General features: G+C 38.3%; 1 protein-coding gene across 1 annotated transcript in view; it reads left to right on the top strand.

Moving 5' to 3' along the window:
* b4galt5 (UDP-Gal:betaGlcNAc beta 1,4- galactosyltransferase, polypeptide 5) overlaps positions 1-18418 on the top strand; it is a 122423-nt gene that overhangs the window by 82279 nt on the left and 21726 nt on the right. Inside the window, exons 4-5 of the mRNA XM_039735027.1 lie at positions 8106-8230; positions 17474-17590. Coding sequence (XP_039590961.1) covers positions 8106-8230; positions 17474-17590 — 242 coding nt within the window. The remainder of the gene's footprint in view (positions 1-8105; positions 8231-17473; positions 17591-18418) is intronic.

Raw genomic sequence — 18418 nt, 5'->3', positions numbered from 1 at the left:
TCTTAGAAGTGCAGAAGTTTTTGTTAGTTGACTATGAAAGATGAATGAAATATTAATGAAACAGAAAAACATCTGTAGTTAAAGTATGCAAGCTGGAAAACTGAACTAAATGATTTTTGTACTTTGGGTAGCCTGCCACTGCCTTTAAAAAAATCAGTATTCAACCCATTATCAGCGTATCAAGAACATACTGTGCAGACTGTGGAGAATTAGTTGACATTGTCTTCATTATTTAAACAAAACAAAAGAAAAAATATTATTCATTTTATTGTGGAAGGTGACCTGTGTTCTTGTCTAGTTTACCTGTTTTGTACGGCAGTCACTTTAAGTATCTCTAAAACTCATAGCTTGGATTCCTTTTGTTTTAATGTTTAACCAAACTTCCCACCAATCTAACTGTATCACACACACTTACGATAGATCTGAACTGTCAGAATGGAAAATTTATAGGCCAAATTCCTGGACACGCCAAGGAGAGAAATGTAACCCAAACAGCATGCCCTAAAGATTAAAAACGAAAGTGGCAATAAGAATCACAGGACAATCGTGCACAGATTAGCTACACTGTGGTTTTCCATTTAACAATGTTAGGGGCCAGAAGACCCGTTATAATTCTCCACTGACACTTCAGGAAGAGTAAGATTGAGTAGAGATGCTTTCCGGAGTGCAAAAGAAAGACGACCAGCTAATTTCCAGCAAGCAGCTAGAATCGACTTGGCAGCAGTTATGCCCAGAGAAAATAACCTCCTCTGGGGTGGACAGAGAGAAATAGACAGCATGGCATGATTTTCAGTGAAACTAGAACAAATTCGGAGAGACCACCAAAACTTGTGGCATATTGTTGCCCATAGATGCTCAGCATTTCAGAACATTAGAACATCAGAACAATCTAGGCAAGATCGGGCATTTCAGCCCAACAATGCTTGCTAGTCCTATCCACTTAACTCTTCTATAGTAACATCAAGTCTAGCTTTAAAAGTCCTTAAAGTCTTACTGTCCACTACATTACTTGTTAGATTGTTCCATGAATCTGTGGTTTTCTGTGTGAAGACAAATGTATAAAGTTTATGCAAACTTTACCCTTAACAAGTTTCTATTTGTGTCCCCAAGTTCTTGATGAACTCATTTTATAATAACAGTCTCGAATCACTGTACTAATTTCCTTCATAACTTTAAACACACCAGTCATGTTGTCTCTTAATCATCTATTGTTTAAACTGGAGCGGCTCAATTCCTTTTATCTTTCCTTATAATTCATCCCCTGTAGTCCTGAAATCAGCCCAGAACATTTCTATCGCTTCTATGCCTGTTTTGTAGCCTGGAGACCCAAACTTCACACAGTACTCCAGATGTGGCCTCATCAGTGCGTTATACTGTCTAAAAGTTGATAATATCAAGTCCACTGCAACTCCGAAATCCTTCTCATAAGGTGCACTTTCAATTTTCAGACCTCTCATTGTGTATTCCAGCTTAGCATTTTTACTTCCTACATGTAATACTTTAAATATTATCTGCCACAAATCTGCCCAAACCTGTTTGCTGTCCAAATCCTTCTGTAATTATTCCATAGATTCCAGATTATCTGCCAATTATATTCCTTTCCAACTCATTTATGTATATTCAAAATAGCAGCGGCCCTAGCTCTGACTCCTGTGGAACACCACACTTCATGGCATGCAATTCTGATAAGGTGCTTTGCACCATAACCACCTGCTTCCTATGCGTGAGCCAGTTCTGCATCCATCTACATGCAACACCCTGAACTCCTGCTTCTTTTAGTTTGATGCCTAACCTCTCATGTGGCACTTTATCAAATGCTTTCTGAAAGTCCAAATAAATAATATCATTTGCTCCACTTTGATTATATCTTTTTGTTGCTTCCATAGAATTCCAGCATGTTAGAAAAACATGACCTCCCTTGTCTGAACCCATTGACAAGATTTATTTGTGGAGATGCATGGAGAAAGCTGAGACACCAGGAAAAGACAAAACATCCGCACAGACATGACATGGCATTGAACCCAGAACTGTGCAGTTATTAGCTGTTATGGTCAAATACTGATTGAACTGCAGATTGAACTACACTAATAAATATTGCATCGACTTTTATGTACAAGATACAGTATAAATGATATGGTAGTCAAAGATGTTGAGTACACGTAGTAGCAATAGTTGTAATAGGAGTGCAGTAACATTTTTACCTTCATGTTGTTGCAAAATGTAATTTAGAGTAGTACAACAATAAACCAAATCACTTAACCTTGCAACAATCGCTACACTACATTCTTTCTTTTGTTTAAATTCTGGGCAATTCACATGCATGTATATAATTTATACTACATAAATAACTGTGAAACAGTTGAATCTTTCATTACTAATATTATCAAATTATATGAAGGTATAACGCATGTTCAATCAACTTGAAACATTTATATTTTTAGTCACAAAAAGTGCTGGTGAAGCAACTATCTATTTGCAGTGTGATCGGCATTCGTAGGATCACAAACATAAAAAAAGTATGCTAATTCAGCCTTCTGTGGCTTTTAAGTTTTACAACTGTAAAATATCTGCAGACCTTTTATAATAAAGTTGTGATAATCTTGGAAACAGTTGTTCTTGACTATGGATTGAATATCAGTAGTTCAATGTTTATTTGTTTGGGTTTTTTTTTTTTTTGCAGTGCAAGCGCACCATCACAAGTTAATTTTTTTAAGTATAGGCGAATATAATTCAAAACAAAGAGATAACATTGAGGAGTGGAAGATAAATGAAACAGATAACAAAGCAAAGGGTAACCAGCGCCCTGAAAATGCTTACTAAAGGAAAAACGAAGTGATGAAACATAGCAGTATGTTGAAAACAGGAGTTCATAATACAAGCGGTACAGTTAGTGGCAATGAGTTAGTCATACTAGATGATTAAAAAAAGTTTAAGTTCAGTCCACCTAAAATTCAAGTGATGTGGTAGGCTTTCAGGTTCAATTTAAACTTTTACATCAATAAAGTCACACGGACAGACTTTTCACAAAGTGCATTAACCCCAAAGTTGCATAATAAGAAACAATGCAGAGGCCAGCATTATAAAATGTCTTGACAGGTTACTGGTTTGAAAGTAGTGTTGTAATTGACAGCTTAGTGCGTTTTGTGGATATGGAAGTCAGTGTACTGTAGGTGAGCCAGTCAAGGAGTGTTGGGGTTTATCCTCCGAGGCAGCAACATTTCGAATTTCCTGCAATCTGTTCATTGGTGTCACAGACGTTAGTGCTACATTATTTTTTTAATCCTCCATGGGAATGCTGACCTAAGCAGAAGAGTTTCAAATAAAAAAACACATCTGAAACCGGCAAATGAAAAGAACAGATTAAAATGGACAAAAGAACACAGACATTGGATGGAAGATGACTGGAAAGGTATATTATAGTCAGCATCTTGGAACCGTCTGTTCTCTGTTGCAGACAACACTGCTATTTGTCGTTTATTTAAGGAAGAAGCCAACTGAGGACCTGTAAGGCATTTGTTTCTCAAACTACAGGCTGTGATGTACTTATCTTCTTAGGCAGTTGTATTTCAGAACCTTCCCCTTCTTTTTCCTTCCTGATTGTATTCAGTTTGCTGTCTTCACTCAATACACCTTTATATGAAATCATTAGTTTTTTATCAGTCTGTCACATGGAATAATCTTCATCCTGACAAAACAATACACCTGCATGCTTTTTGAGAAAGCTGTTTTATTTTGGCAATTTCTGAAACCAAAACTGAACTTTAGGAATGCCAGTGCATTTAAAATGATTAATTAAAGGTAAGCTAAGGGAATTGACCATTAGGACACTAAAGGAATGGCTGCTGATAATGGGGCTTTGCAGTCATAGGTGAATAATAAATTACAAATCAGTAATTTCTAGCAGTAATAGATATTAGAAACACTGCTAATGTCTTGGTTATATTTTTAAATCGGTTTAATAGTATTCTATAAAAAGGTATGCATTTCTATCAAAATTCTAAATTTTGACTGGTAGCGTGTGTGTGTGTATATATATTTGTGTGTATTATATATTATTGTCACAGGTGGCTGGGGGGGCTTACGCCTCCCCCAGACCACGTGGGGGTGACCACTCTGGTGGATATGGGGACCATGGGTACAGAGCTTTGAAGCTCAACCCTGTAGGGTACTGTGGTCACCGCGCCCCAATGCCTTGGGAGCCCTGGACCTCAGCACTTCCTCCACACCCGGAAGTGCTGGGGGGAAGAGAAGCGGGCAGCCGGCACTTCCACCACACTGGGGAGTGACGGTGGAAGATTGTCGGAAGGCACCTGGAGCACATCCGGGTGATTATAAAAGTGGCCGCCTCCCTACATACGACGACTTGAGTCGGGTGGAAGAAGGACGAGGTCTTGGAGGAGAGTAGCGGAGGCATTTGATTGGTGGCCTGGACTTTGGGGACTTTTGGGGTGTGTTGCACTTTTGTACATATGGCAATGAAGAATAAATGTGTGTTGAGTGACTTGAACGTGTCCGCCTGTCTGTGTCCGGGTCGGCTACCACATTATATATATATATATATATATATATATATATATATATATATATATATATATATATATATATATATATATATATATATATATATATATATAGGTAAAGTCTCAATCGCTATGCCATAGTGGCAGGTTTCCTTACTTGACAGGGAAAGGAGAAGCAAAATAGTGTACACCTGACAAGCCCCAGGTACGGTGAAACACATCTCTTGTGCTGTTTGTATTATTTGGCACGTACTATATAACATACATTTATATTTTATATACACATCTATTCCAGGGTGAGATGGCAGCATTGTGATAAGCCTTTTTGCTGTACATCCCAAGTTCAAACTCCTGCCAGGACAAGTGAGTGGAGTTTGCATGTCAGGTTGTCTCCCATGTCTTAGACGTACAGTTCAGGCTAATTGGTAACCGTAATTTGAATAGGCATGAGTGAGTGTGGGGGTGTGTGTGCAAGTGTACCCTGTGGTAATCTGGCATGACATCCGGGGTTTGGTTCTGCCTTGCTCTTGATGTCGCTGTCATTGGCTGCAACTTCCTACGACGCTGTGCTGGTATAAATGGACTGAATTATTAGAAAAATGAATATGTTGTCCATCCATTGTCAAAAATGCCCAAGACTGATCCTGAAACACTGGCTGCAAGGCAAGAGCCAGTCATAGATGACGCACCAGCCATTTGCACATCACACTCACACACAATCAACCCACAGTCACTCATTTAGAGCTAATTTAGATAGATGTACCTATTAACCTGAGGTGCACATTTTGGAATGTCTAAATATAATTAATAACTTTTAATTTCACACTTTTTTCCTTTAATTGTCTCAGCTATCTCAAATTACTTCAACAAGCCACTCAATAATTTATACAAACCTCATTTGTGGCAAGTTAAAGCTGCTCGGTTCTGCTGTAGAAAGTGGAAGTTAAGTGGACACCTACACGTGCCAATCAATTAGACATCCTAATTATCTCAAAAACTACATTATTGTAAGTTATTAGGGGAATAGAAATGGCAGAATGTCAATGTCAATGAATGAAGGCTTTAGCTGGGTGGGTGGGGGTGTGAGGATGCCAACAGTGGCAAGTTATATGGAATACAGTGCTTCCCTTCCCAGTTAGTGCCCATACCACCTGCCTATCTTGAACAATCCAAAATAAGCCAGTTTACTGCAGCTGATAGGGTATAATGTTATGAATTGTTAATATCAAATGTCTGCACCAAGCATCCCCAGTCCTATACCTGAAATTCCAGGCTTGCCTCAGGATGCTTGCTCAAGTTAAGGCAACATTGCTTTTGAATATCTCTTGAGCGTCACAGTCATACTGATCATTTTCAAGTAGTGTATTCGTCTGTGACCTGTGGGTAATTGCTGGGCTCAACCCTTCCTGTTCTTATCCATGATCAAGCCCTAGCTGGATTATTTTAATTCTATACTATGAGAAGTTCAAAATGCAATGACCAATAACAAGTTCATCAATTATGACCCCAGGTCACATACAGAATTATCTTTGAAATTCTGCTGTTTCAACCCTTCAGGTCACCTTCCTATTCCACTTATTCTATATAAATCAGGGCACTAAACATCCGTGGACTCTTGATTTATTACTTTGCCAAGTCTTCAGTACACATCATTTGGTAAATTCTAATTTAAACTCCTCTGAAAATCTCTTCTGTTGTTTTTGGGGTTGCACAATGGTGGAGCACAGTTACCTCATAGCTCTAGGGATGTAGATTTAAATTTAGGCCCAGTCACTGTCTGTGTGAGGCTTGCACAATCACCTCTGTCTGAGGTGATTTTCATTAGAAGTGTGTAGGTTTTGTTGGTTGGCACATCTAGGTCTGATTTCCCAGTTCCAATAAGCGTGTGGGTGTGTATGTACGAGTGTGCCCTGCCTTCTACCTGATACTGCCCCAGTTCACTTCTAAACCTGTATTTCTGGTAGTGTATCAAATTATTATTTAGGTAAGGTAATGTACTGGAGAATCAGAATGTTATTCGTGAATGAGGTTTTCTTAAAAGAAACTGAAGCCAAGAGTCTTTCTCCTAGAATTCTTTTAGAGGCATTTTTTTTCTTTTTTTTTTCCAGTTCAGAGGCTGACGCCAATTCCTGCACTAACACATGCTTTTGTGGCCAATTAAAAGGTGCAATCTGACAAAACCTGTAAGCTAATGGAATGTGGGAGGAAACTGAAGTATCCTCTGCAGATACAGAGAAATTGCAAACCACTGAAACTTTAACTCCACAAGCTAAGCTGTTTAATGGATGGAGCCTCCAAGCAGAACTAGAAAACTGTTCTAGAGGATAGTACCTCATAAAGTTACTTAAGCCTTTCAAAGATTTGTTTTGTTTGAGTTTCTAATGCCCTTAGAGTGTGAGTCTGGCACTGTCTTTTCCCCTTGCATATTGTTACCCTAAAAAATAAAACTTTAAACCTTTTGAACTAGGGAAAAGCTTCTTAAATATTTTTTACTATATTATGAAGAAACTTGAACTGCAGGGAAGTGGCTTTAATGACTTCACATAAATAGATTTGATTATATAACACAAAAGTGATAATTCTCACTTCACTTTTTAAGTTTAACCTAGTTCATAAAATATTAGATGAATACATAACTCCTTTTACGTGTGTTCATTTTTCAATTTCTTTAGCATTAAGTGTGTTGCTGACTCGCAGTTAGGAGACCCGGGTTCGCTTTCCACGTCCTCTTTGCGTGGAGTTTGCATGTTCTCCCCGTGTCTGCGTGGGTTTCCTCTGGGCGCTCCGGTTTCTTCCCACAGTCCAAAGACATGCAGGTTAGGTGGATTTGCGATTTTAAATTGGCCCTAGTGTGTGCTTGGTGTGTGGGTGTGTTTGTGTGTGTCCTGCGGTGGGTTGGCACCCTGCCTGGGATTGGTTCCTGCCTTGTGCCCTGTGTTGGCTGGGATTGGCTCCATCTGACCTCCGTGACCCTGTGTTCGGATTCAGCAGGTTAGAAAATGGATGGATGGATGAAGTGTGTGTTTCTCGACACTGATACAATTTTTATTTTTTAGCCTTTCCACTGCCCTCTCTAGCCTATTTCTGGTAGCCAATTTACTTTTCCATTCCTTTGTCCCAAATCAGTATTTTTCAATCTGCCAGGAAACACTGCATGACCACTTTCACCTTTTGTATAACCCTCTGTGCTTTTCCTTCAGGAATATGCCGTTGTGGCTTTATTTCAATTATTTACTGTCTTACCCCCATGTCCCCACACAGCGCTCATCTGAGGTTCATTCCATGACTTGTCTCTGTGCTCTGACTCACCCTAGAGTAGGCTGTGTGGCCTAGGGACTGAGGCCTGGGGTTTAAGCCACAATATTTTCAGATAAATTCCCATAACACTCTGTTTGACCCTCAGTCACTTAACCTACCTGACCTACAGCTGCCCAAAAATAAAAGTACGTAATGCATCTTTGTCTTGTAAGTCCCCTTTGGTAAAGCCAAATGTAGAATAATGAAAGGTTCGTTCTCTAGTGAGCTACTTGCATGCTTTTAGTGTGGCCTGTCCTTGAATCATTCTTCTTTCTGTCTGCTTTTCAGAGGGCCAAGTGGATGTGAACATGAGTGAGATCACATTACAGGAGGTCCAGCAGTCTCTGTTGATGAACTCGGATATAATGGTGGGAGGACACTGGAAGCCTGTTGACTGTACACCTCGCTGGAAGGTAAGAAAACTGGAGATAAAACGATGGTCTGTCAGAAACAAGCCCTGTTGTAATTATCATTATAAAAACATTAAAAAACAGGCAATTTTTATTCTGTTGATTATGTTAAAATGCAATATTATATAGCTTTGGAGCTTTAGGGTTCTGGCTCAGTCATTTTATTTATGAAGTTAACATGTTCTCCCTGTATCCCAAAAATGGTTATGTAAATTGGCCAGTTATATGTATGAAAACACTGGATAAGTAAAGAGATTAAAATAATATATTTCGTGGAATATCTTAAGACAAATAACAACAGTGTTAAATAAAAGGCTTTTGGAATGCCTGAGAGCAACAGCTAAATAAAAAAATTAGAAAGTGTTGATGTTACTATGTTCTTTTAGCAGTTTTCGATCTTTATGACTTGTGAACCAGATGAAGACTCAGGAAATCTTTACAGACTGTTGATGTGGAAAATATAATAAAACTTATTTACCCTGTATCATAATGTATCCAAGCAGTACCTGAAGTGGAAACATGAATGTGCTGGTACTCTCCTTTCAGATCTGATTTCTTGATACATTGGAGATTGCTGCATCCAGATATAGTAACATTAGATCAGTTGGGTGACTATTGGTCCCATTTGAGTTTCAAGCATCTATATTTGGGAGTTTGGATTCTACAGACTAGTGTTTAGAATCTTTTGAGTCACATATAAGATCCAAATTTCATTGTCAGGTTACATGTAAAGTTAGTAATACTTAGGATAGAACATGATGCAATTATCCATTCGAAATGTTATCTGAAAAGTGTTCACATTGGCTAAAAAAGCATGAAATGAGAATTGAGTGATTTCACACACCAGCAAAAATATTCTAGGGACCAGCACCAAACAATGTTTTAAAAGATAATTATATGTGAATTTCCCCTTGGGATTAATATAGTATCCATCCATCCATCTATCCATCGATCGATCGATTGATTGAAAGGAGAACATGAATTATATCAAGTACAGAAACCTCATTCATTTAAAGCATAATAAAACAGAGTCCAATTGGTTATCTCATCAAATAGTATATAATATTGTCTTCTGTCTTAGCTGAATTTCCATCTGACACTAAACAGATGCAAAATATTGCACTTTGACTTCAATTTGCATAGCTCTGGTTACTGTGAACTTTGCTGCTTTTTGCACTTGTTAAAAAATGCTTTACTGTAATCTTCCATAACAAGTTAAGATCAAGTACACCAACTCACTATAAACTGCTATATAAGACATTATTTAAACAAAATATCATGTACCTCTAAAATAGGGGTGTCCAACTCCGGTTCTGGTGGGCCGCAGTGCCTGCAGGTTTTCATTCTAACCCTTTTCCTAATTTTCACAGCTAATTAACTCCTTTTCCATTCACTTCAATAGCCCTATTTTTAAGGATTCAGTCCTCTGAATTGATTCATTTCGTCAATAAATGGCAGCCAAACAGAAATGAGATGTGCAATGAGCCAACAGAAGACCAGCTAAATTGGAACATCAAACTCTAGCCAATTTCACTCCAACCAGTTTCTTAATGAGAAGCCAATTCTTACTGTTAATTAAAGCCATTACTGAATATCATGACTTGTTGCTGCTCTCATTCTGCCACAGAAGACTGTTGATTTTCTGTTTTTTCTAAGACCACTGTCAAGATGTTTTGGTGACCTGAGCAGACCAAAATGACCGACCTTCACTCTTTATTTTCAGAGTAGCTGGTCATGTGGCGGCTTGTTTTGTGTCTCATTATTGTTTGGCTGCTCACAAAGGAAAAAGAACCAGCTAAGGGGTCTGAGTCACATCAATTAAAACTAAGGCAACAAAAACAGCTCACTAATTAATGGAACAGAATGAAAATCTGCGGCCCACCAGGGCTGGAGTTTGACACCCCTGTTCTAAGATATAGATTCTAATTAAGAGAAAGAAAGAAAAACAATCTGAAGAAAGTGTAAACTATTTGGGCTGTACTGTGTTGACATGAGAATGAACATAACTACAAAATAACATATTTAGAAGTTAAATATGTAATATTAGAGAGACATGGGCCAAGGTTAGCAGTATCTATCATGAACTGGAGGGGTAGGGCATTGTGGCTAAGGCTTTGGACCGTAAAACTGCAAGATTACTGATTTATTTCTTAACCCCAACTTACAGTGTGACCTGAGCAAGTCTCGTGCCCTGGCTATACTTCTACTTCTTGGATAAAAATGTTCTCCAAATATACAGTTATGAGAAGTAAGCTACCATTGGTTATTATTTCATCCATGCACTCTTAGATGCCAAAAAGCTTTCAGCCACGGATGAATCACCAGTCCATTGTCAGGCGCAGTCAGACTTGCACATATGAACCATGTTAGGTTTGCAGTCACCTTAACCAGAATGTCAATAAGATGAGGAAGCTTTGAATACCCTAAGACAGACCCTGCACATACATGGAAAATGTTTAGACTTGACACAAGCAGGGATATAAATCCAGGGTTCTAGAGTTTTAAGGTGGCAGTTTTAATCATTGAACCCCCTTGATGTAAACTAGGTAAATTAAATTGCAAGAATGCTCCACTGTGCTGTAAGCTCGGTCCTAAAGTTGTTTTTTTGCTCCTGTAAGGCCGGTTCCAGTTTATCATATAAGACAATGAAATGGATTAAGAGTGAAGAAACTGAATTAGGGGTCTGAATACCTTGGTCAATAGAATACATGGATGACAAAATTCTACACCTCTACTTCAAGAGCATTTCTGAGCCTCAAGGCAAAAACACTCCATCCATCATGTTCATCGTCTACCTCTTTGTGATAGGTTATTTTTATTAAAAAATGCTGCTGTTTCCCAAAATACTACTTCTTTATTTTTATAGTTTAATGTAATTTCATCAGTTTATTTTCAAAGCCCACCACCTTGTTGAAAAGGAGCTAGCAGGTGTGGCAAGCTTTTGCCTTCCCGTCTTACATCTTTGTTCTAAGGCACCTCATGTTGCTACTACCTTACACGGAAACCTGATGGAGCAATTGCATAATTCCGCTTTTTCCTTTAATGGGCTTCCTGACCAGAGTCCTGGGGAGCTGACTTTAATTACCACATTCCTAAAGCTTTAACTTGCAGTTTGAGGTGAAATACCTAAATAGCCAACACTGAAGATTTTATCAAAACTGTGCTGCTGTTTAGTGTCTCAAATGACTCGTTGGAGTGAAGTCTGGACAAGATATATGGATGTGCTCATAAGCACTTTAAGCCTTTAGACCTGAAGCAAGTAGACTTTTTTTTTCTTTTTCAGACAACAACCTATATATCAACTTCACACTCATGCACTTAATAACGTTATGCACCCATTTTCAGCAAATGATGCAAAACGCTGCTTATGCCAGGCTGCTTCTGTCCCTGAGTTTAGCGCTCTTACTTGTTCGCTCGCCTCTCCCTTCCTGTTTTGCAAGAACTTGTTTGTGTTTGGGGAAGCACTGCGTGTTTTCCATTGGTGTGGCAGTTCAGCAGCAGTGTCCCACAGCTTCTCAGCCTGTCACTGCATGCCGCTTATAAATCTGGCGATATTTTCAAAGGATTTCACTGATCCTGTGAGGTTAAAGGTCAACACCACTCCCAAAACTCAGGCAGGAACATCTACAGGCAGGGTCTAACTTTGTTTTTTTTTCTCACACATACAAACACAATTGGTATCTTTGAGTGAATGGGTCATCAGCTTGGGTGTGTGTGACTTGTTATCAGCTGTCTGTTATAGTGGGAGAACTGACAGAGAGTCTTGTATATGGCTGAGTTATAAATGTCGCCATAGCTGTGATTAGAGGTACTCATTTGTTGCATCTAGTTGACCAAAGTTCAGCTCTAGGATAATAAAATAAGACAAGTGTCAGCAGTTATGTTTGTTAGATATAATACTTTGGCAAAAAAAGTAATGTGTCATATAGGGGAATGCAGGTGGTTGCAAATTCTGACTACAGACAGGCCCTTACGCAGGCCCTTAATGTCCTTATCACCATAGGATGAAATATTGTGCTCCTGTAAAAGAGTAGTCAGAAATTATATTATGCTGTGGTGGAAGCCAGTAATTTTAGAAACACCTAAACCAAATTTTTTTTTATTACTATACTAATAGTTGGTTGGTTTATAAATGTAATCCAGGAATTTCAAGCCATGAGGTACATTGACATTACATAAAGCTTATCATCTAACTGTTGTAATAAATCCAAGTAATAGATATGTAACAAATGTCTACACTGTTGTATTTGAGTTTTGGATCATTTATCCATGTGCCGTGATCTGCAGACGCCTTACATGACTTATTAAATGCCTTTGTGATTGCCAAGATTCCAGAAAAATGACTTGCATGGTACATTAGTTAAACGCTATTCTGGTAAATTGTAAGCGTGCCACAGCACATATTACTTCATGTTAGCACATGTTTGCACTCAATGGCTTTGGATTCATTTGTGTAAATCAGTGTCTTGAGTGTTAGTTAATACAGGCCCAATGTGTTGCTCAACTTAAATTCACTGCCTAAAAAAGGTATTCACCCCTTGGAATTTTCTCGTTTTATTATTCTACAACACTGAATCACAGAGGATTTCTTTTTGATCTTTGACACTGATTAAAAGGAAAAGACTTTACTGTCAAAATGAAACCAGATCTCTGCAGAGTGATTTAAATTAACTACAAATATACAACACAAAATAATTGGTCTTATAAGTATTCATACCCTTCAGCTTAGCATTAGTAGATGCACCTTTGGCAGCCATGACAGCCAGTGTGCATAGGTTTCTATTAGCTTTTCACATCTGGAAGCAACCATTTTTCTCCAGTAGTCTTTGCAGAACTGCTCAGCTTGGTCAGGTTGCAAGGGGATTGTGAGTGAACAACCTTCTGCAAGGCCAGCCATACCTTCTCTGTTGGATTGAGACCTGGATTCTGTCTCAGCCACACAGCTATTCTTGGGTTTCATTCTTGGGGTAATTGGTCTTGCTGGAGGACAAATCTTCTACCGAGGTGCGGGTTTCTTGTAGACTGCATTAGGTTTTCCTCCAAGATTTCCCTGCATTCTTTTTTTGCCTTCTACCATCATAAGCTTTGTAGGGCCTGCTTCAGACAAGCATCCCCATAACATTCCATTGTTATCTGTGTATGACAATAAGACTTGAAACTTGAACATGATACTGTAACCACCATGCTTCTGAGTGGGGATGGGTTGTTTTTGATAATGTGCAGTGTTGGGCTTATGCCAAATATGGCATTTACTGTGATGGCCAAAAAAACTCAATTTTGGTCTCATCAGATCAGAGAACCCTCTTTCAGTTGACTTGTCTTCTGGCAATGTCTAACCAGGATGTTTTGCCTTTTCTTTTTCGGTAGCTTTGTCTTTGCCACTTTCCTTTCAAAGTTGCGACTGGTGAAGTACTCGAGCTACAGTTGCTGTATGCACAACTTCTCCAGTCTTAGCTGCTATAGCTTCAGAGTTATCAAAGCTCTCTTGGTGGCCTTCCTCTCTTCTTCTTGCATGATCACTCAATTTTTGTGGGTTGTCTGCTCGAAGTACATTTACAGCTGTGCCATACTCCTTCCATTTCTTAATGCTTGATTTAACTGGACTGTAAGGAATATTCAGTGTCTTGGATATTATCTTGTCTCCATCTTCCGAATTGCTCTTTTCAATTACCTTTTCAGGGAGTTGCTTGGAGTGTTCTTTTGTGTTTAATGTGTTGGTTATGCCACCACACTGACTCACCACAAGCTGCATATGCCTGATAAGGTGCATTTATACTACAATGTGCAATCAATGGTAAGTCCAGACATGTGGTCTCCATTTAAGTAATTCTGTGACTTCTAAAACCAATTGGCCTGCACCACTGATTTAGGTGCGTTTCATTGAAGGGGTGAATAGTTGTGCAATCAATTATTTTGTGTTTTAGATTTGTTTTAAATTTAGACTACTTCAGAGAGATCTGTTTTCACTTTGACATTAAAGTGTTTTGATCAATGTCAACAAAAGCTAAATGTTGCATAACAATAAGATGTGAAAACTTCCAAATAAGTGAATACTTTTTATAACATTGCAAAGAAATCTGTGAAAACTTCCAAATAAGTGAATACTTTTTATAACATTGCAAAGAAATCTGTTCTAATGTTAGGCATTAGTAATTTGGAAAAAAGTGTAATCAACAAGTCACAATACTCACCCGCCTTTTAAATGAAACCATTTAATCATATCGTAGCTATTGAGGAGCTAGAGTTCATTTCACCTGCCTTCATACTAGTTCATCAAGTGCATTCCCTTTAAATGCAAAATACGCTTTATTTATGTATGACTTTTGAGGCAATAAAGCTCGTTCTGCTTGAAACCTAATTAGACTTAAACTGTTCAATAGGCACCTTGATGTTTCATTTTTCAATATGTCGTTAAGCTGCACTCTTGTAATTGGAGGTTGCTGTTTTGAAAAGTACAGGTTGCATTCTTTTTTAATCCTAGTTGTTTATTGTTTACTTTTTTTAGTCCTGCCTCAACCTTTCTTTCTTTTTTGGCCTTTCCATGGGTTGAGCCAAGTGGTTAAAGTAACAATCAGTATTCGAAGAGGTCAGCATGATTAACAGGCTAAATCAACATCAGAAGATGCGCATGTTCAAAACAATTCCGTCAGGTTTACTACAATTTCTTCAAATCCTAATTATCCAATGGAATGTGCCTAGTGGCCTTTGGAGGAGATATTTTAGTAAGAGACCAGACAGCACTCTGACCTTAAAGACAGTCGAATTTCATTAGCTATTTTAAAGATCACAAATTTTCTTTATTTATATAGTATTAAGACCCTCATTCAACTCGAGTACACAGGCCTGTGATTATTGTTAGGTTTGCACAATTTGGATTATGACATGGAAGGAGCAGTTTTTCATTTTTGTGGTTGTTAGGACATATTTAAGTTCTGCAGACATACTTTGTTGTTACATTTGACAAACATTCTTTTTACATGAGCTGATAGTATGGCCCAGAGGCTAGGGCATGAGACTATAAAGCAGAGAGGTGCCAGTACAGTTCTGCACTTGAGAATGTCACCTAACCTGCCTGTGTTCCAATTCCAAAAATTAAGGAAGCAGCTTCATGAGTCAGCTTACTTGAGATGGTATTCACAGTAGAAAAGAAAGGCACTATAATGGCTAAAACTTAGTTATTCAAATAATGAAGATAAGGGTGAAATGAAAGAAGAGACTGTGGTAATTAAAACAACAAAAGTTATGATGTGATGTGATATGATATACAGGAAGGAATGGTAAAAGCGATATTGTAAAAATGTTTGAGGATGCCGAGGTGGCAAGGTCGATTTTCATATAGGTAGCTAATTTGTCAGAGGATACTTAGAAATGAAAAAACGTCAATGTATCAAAGGTGCATTAAACAACAGCAAATGAGGTTAAATGAGGTTGCTTGGCAAATGTTGATTGCTACAGTGTCTGTCATCTGGTGGCACAGTTTTGAAAAAGGAAGTTAGCTCTGCAGATTGGTAAAGATGAAGTGTGTATACAAGACTACTCCTGCTAGTTAAGTAAATTCAGATCTGCTCTGATATGCTTAACGTTTATAAAAACGTCAAATAACAGCATTTGCCAAACGCTCTGTAAGATTTTGTTTTAGCATAAAGCAGTTTGAAAATCTCAAATTGAGCATCCAAAAGATTCCAGGTTAAAACATTTCTTTTTAAAAGTAATGTAATCTGGTGCTTGCAACCATTAGCTGAGGACCAGCCAAGTCAATAAAATGTCTGGAGAGTATTCCTGTGTTAAATGAGAGTGGCACAGTGGTTAGCACTGTGGCTTTAGAGCTTCTGCAGAAATTGTTCAAATCTGGTCACAATCTATGTGGTGTTGGCACCATGTGCCTGTGTTTGTGTGGCTTTCTCTGCAGTTTCACAAATAAGGGCAGAATACATTAAATAATAAGTCTAAAGTGTTCCTTTGAATTGCTGTAAATATGGCAGCCTATCCAGTGCCAATTCCTGCCATGCATAAATATTGCTGGTCCCTCTGACCCTATACTACAACCAAATGAGTTTCACAGCTAATGGAGGAATAATAGAGGGATGCATCTTTATATAAAATTGGTGAAATTTGGTTCTGTATTAGTGCATTTAGTCCAATTTTAAGGTTATCTGGACCTAGAGGTTAGTGACAGCATGCTGTGTGTGCTACCACTCCATTATAGCATGTTCATACAAAGTCATTTATTATCAGTTATTAATCTAATGGCAACTATTTGGACTATGTAAAAATCCAGAGCCTATGGGGAAAAGGTTCAAAAATGCAGGGAGAGAATTGTGATGCCATGCTGCCATGATTAGGCCTGGAAGGCCCATGTGGAGGTGGGACTGCTGCATTGACAGGAAAGAAGGGAAGACATCAGTCCTACAGTGGAAGAGTGCTCTGACCAGCCACATGGAGATGGGATGGCACCTGGTTATATGATAATTCAGTATAACAGCTCCTTCTATTTCCATTTCCAGGATAAAAGAGGTTTATTTGTTTCATTACGGTTTACTGTTTTGACATTTCTCATGCTTGTACTTCATAGAATCAAGTAAAAATCAACAGTTAAAAAATAAAAGTATGTACATACTGTAGATACCTTTAGATATACTGTAATTGAGATGCCCATGGAGTCTTCAGTTCATTCTTCCATTTATTGCTTATTTGTTGTCAAAAGGGTGTAAACACGTAGACTTCATAGACTGTAAAAATAGTAAGTGGTTGGGTTCACACTGAATCCTTCATTACCTTCCTGGGCTTTTAACTGTCATGTTTTGTGTTTTACTTCTCTGCCAAATGTCTCATCTGTTTGAGCAAAACATTAGACATGTATGCTTTGACTACTTTTCCTTTTATATATTTTATTTGGAATGTTCAGTTTAAAGTCTAAAAACGCAAAGCTTCAAAAAAATCTACAGTACGTTCTTGAGGTATCTAGTTTTCACTTCTAAAATTGTGTTCGACATTCTGCTTTAAAACATTGCCATCTATGTCCACTTCTAGAATAGTAATGAAGAGTTACATTTCTCTTTAATGTAAAGCTCATTTAAGAGGAACTACTTAGCATTTTTGACAAGTCACTTTAATAATTCCAGTAAGCTAATATGAGAAGAGAGACAAGAATGTGGCATGTATGAGACTTTATGTGATGTATTAAATCGTATTGTATTGTATTGCATACACTGACTAATTCAGATCTAATGTTATTTTTCTGTGTAGGTGGCAATCTTGGTGCCTTTTCGAAATCGACATGAGCACCTTCCCATTTTGCTGAGACACCTGATCCCAATACTTCAGAGGCAACGCTTGCATTTTGCCTTCTATGTTATAGAGCAGGTAAGTCAGAAGATTTGCATCATCCATACACACATGTAGATTCATATATAAGGGCGGAGTGGTGGCTCTGAGGCTAAGGATCTGTGCTGGTATCCCGAAAGGTTGCCGGTTCGAATCCCCGTCACTGCCAAAAGAGACCCTACTCTGCTAGGCCCTTGAGCAAGGCCCTTAACCTGCAATTGCTCCACAATGGCTGTACAATGGCTATGCGAAAACTAACAAATTCCTAATACAAAATTGTATAAGGTGAAATAAAGAACAAAAAAAAAGATGGAAAGCACCTCTGTGTCCTTTCCTATTCATCCTGTGACATCAGAGCACTATATATATATATATATATATATATATATATATATGGCTTCACCCACATAGTAGTGAAACAGGACAGTGAGGATGGCCCCATCCGGCTCCCTACTCCTCACATAACACTTCCCCCTCCCCTCAGCCTGCAGCCTCTGTCTCATATTAGCATGAATATATCGCTTCTGCAAGCAAACTAATTCTTAGCATGAGAGAAGTTGCAACATCACCTGGAAGGAAGAAGAAAACTCGATCTAAATTCGTTAAGTAGTTCAAGTAGTTCTCTCATGAAAGCGGAGAGACAGACAGACGTTGAATTTATATATATATATATATTTATGTATATATATGTGTATGTATATATATATATATATATATATATGTATGTATGTTGTAAAAGGCGCTATATAGCCCACCCAGCACAGACCACGAGAGGCAACGTGTACAAAACACACAGGCTTTTATTTTTTTCAGCTGTGTGACACGCCTTCCCCGTCCACACAGCCCAAACACAGTCTCACAAGCACA

This window comes from Polypterus senegalus, chromosome 14 (assembly GCF_016835505.1).
Source record: "Polypterus senegalus isolate Bchr_013 chromosome 14, ASM1683550v1, whole genome shotgun sequence".
Classification (NCBI taxonomy): domain Eukaryota; kingdom Metazoa; phylum Chordata; class Cladistia; order Polypteriformes; family Polypteridae; genus Polypterus; species Polypterus senegalus.
Note: the sequence above shows the minus strand (reverse complement) of the source record. Positions and strands in the feature narration are given on the sequence as shown.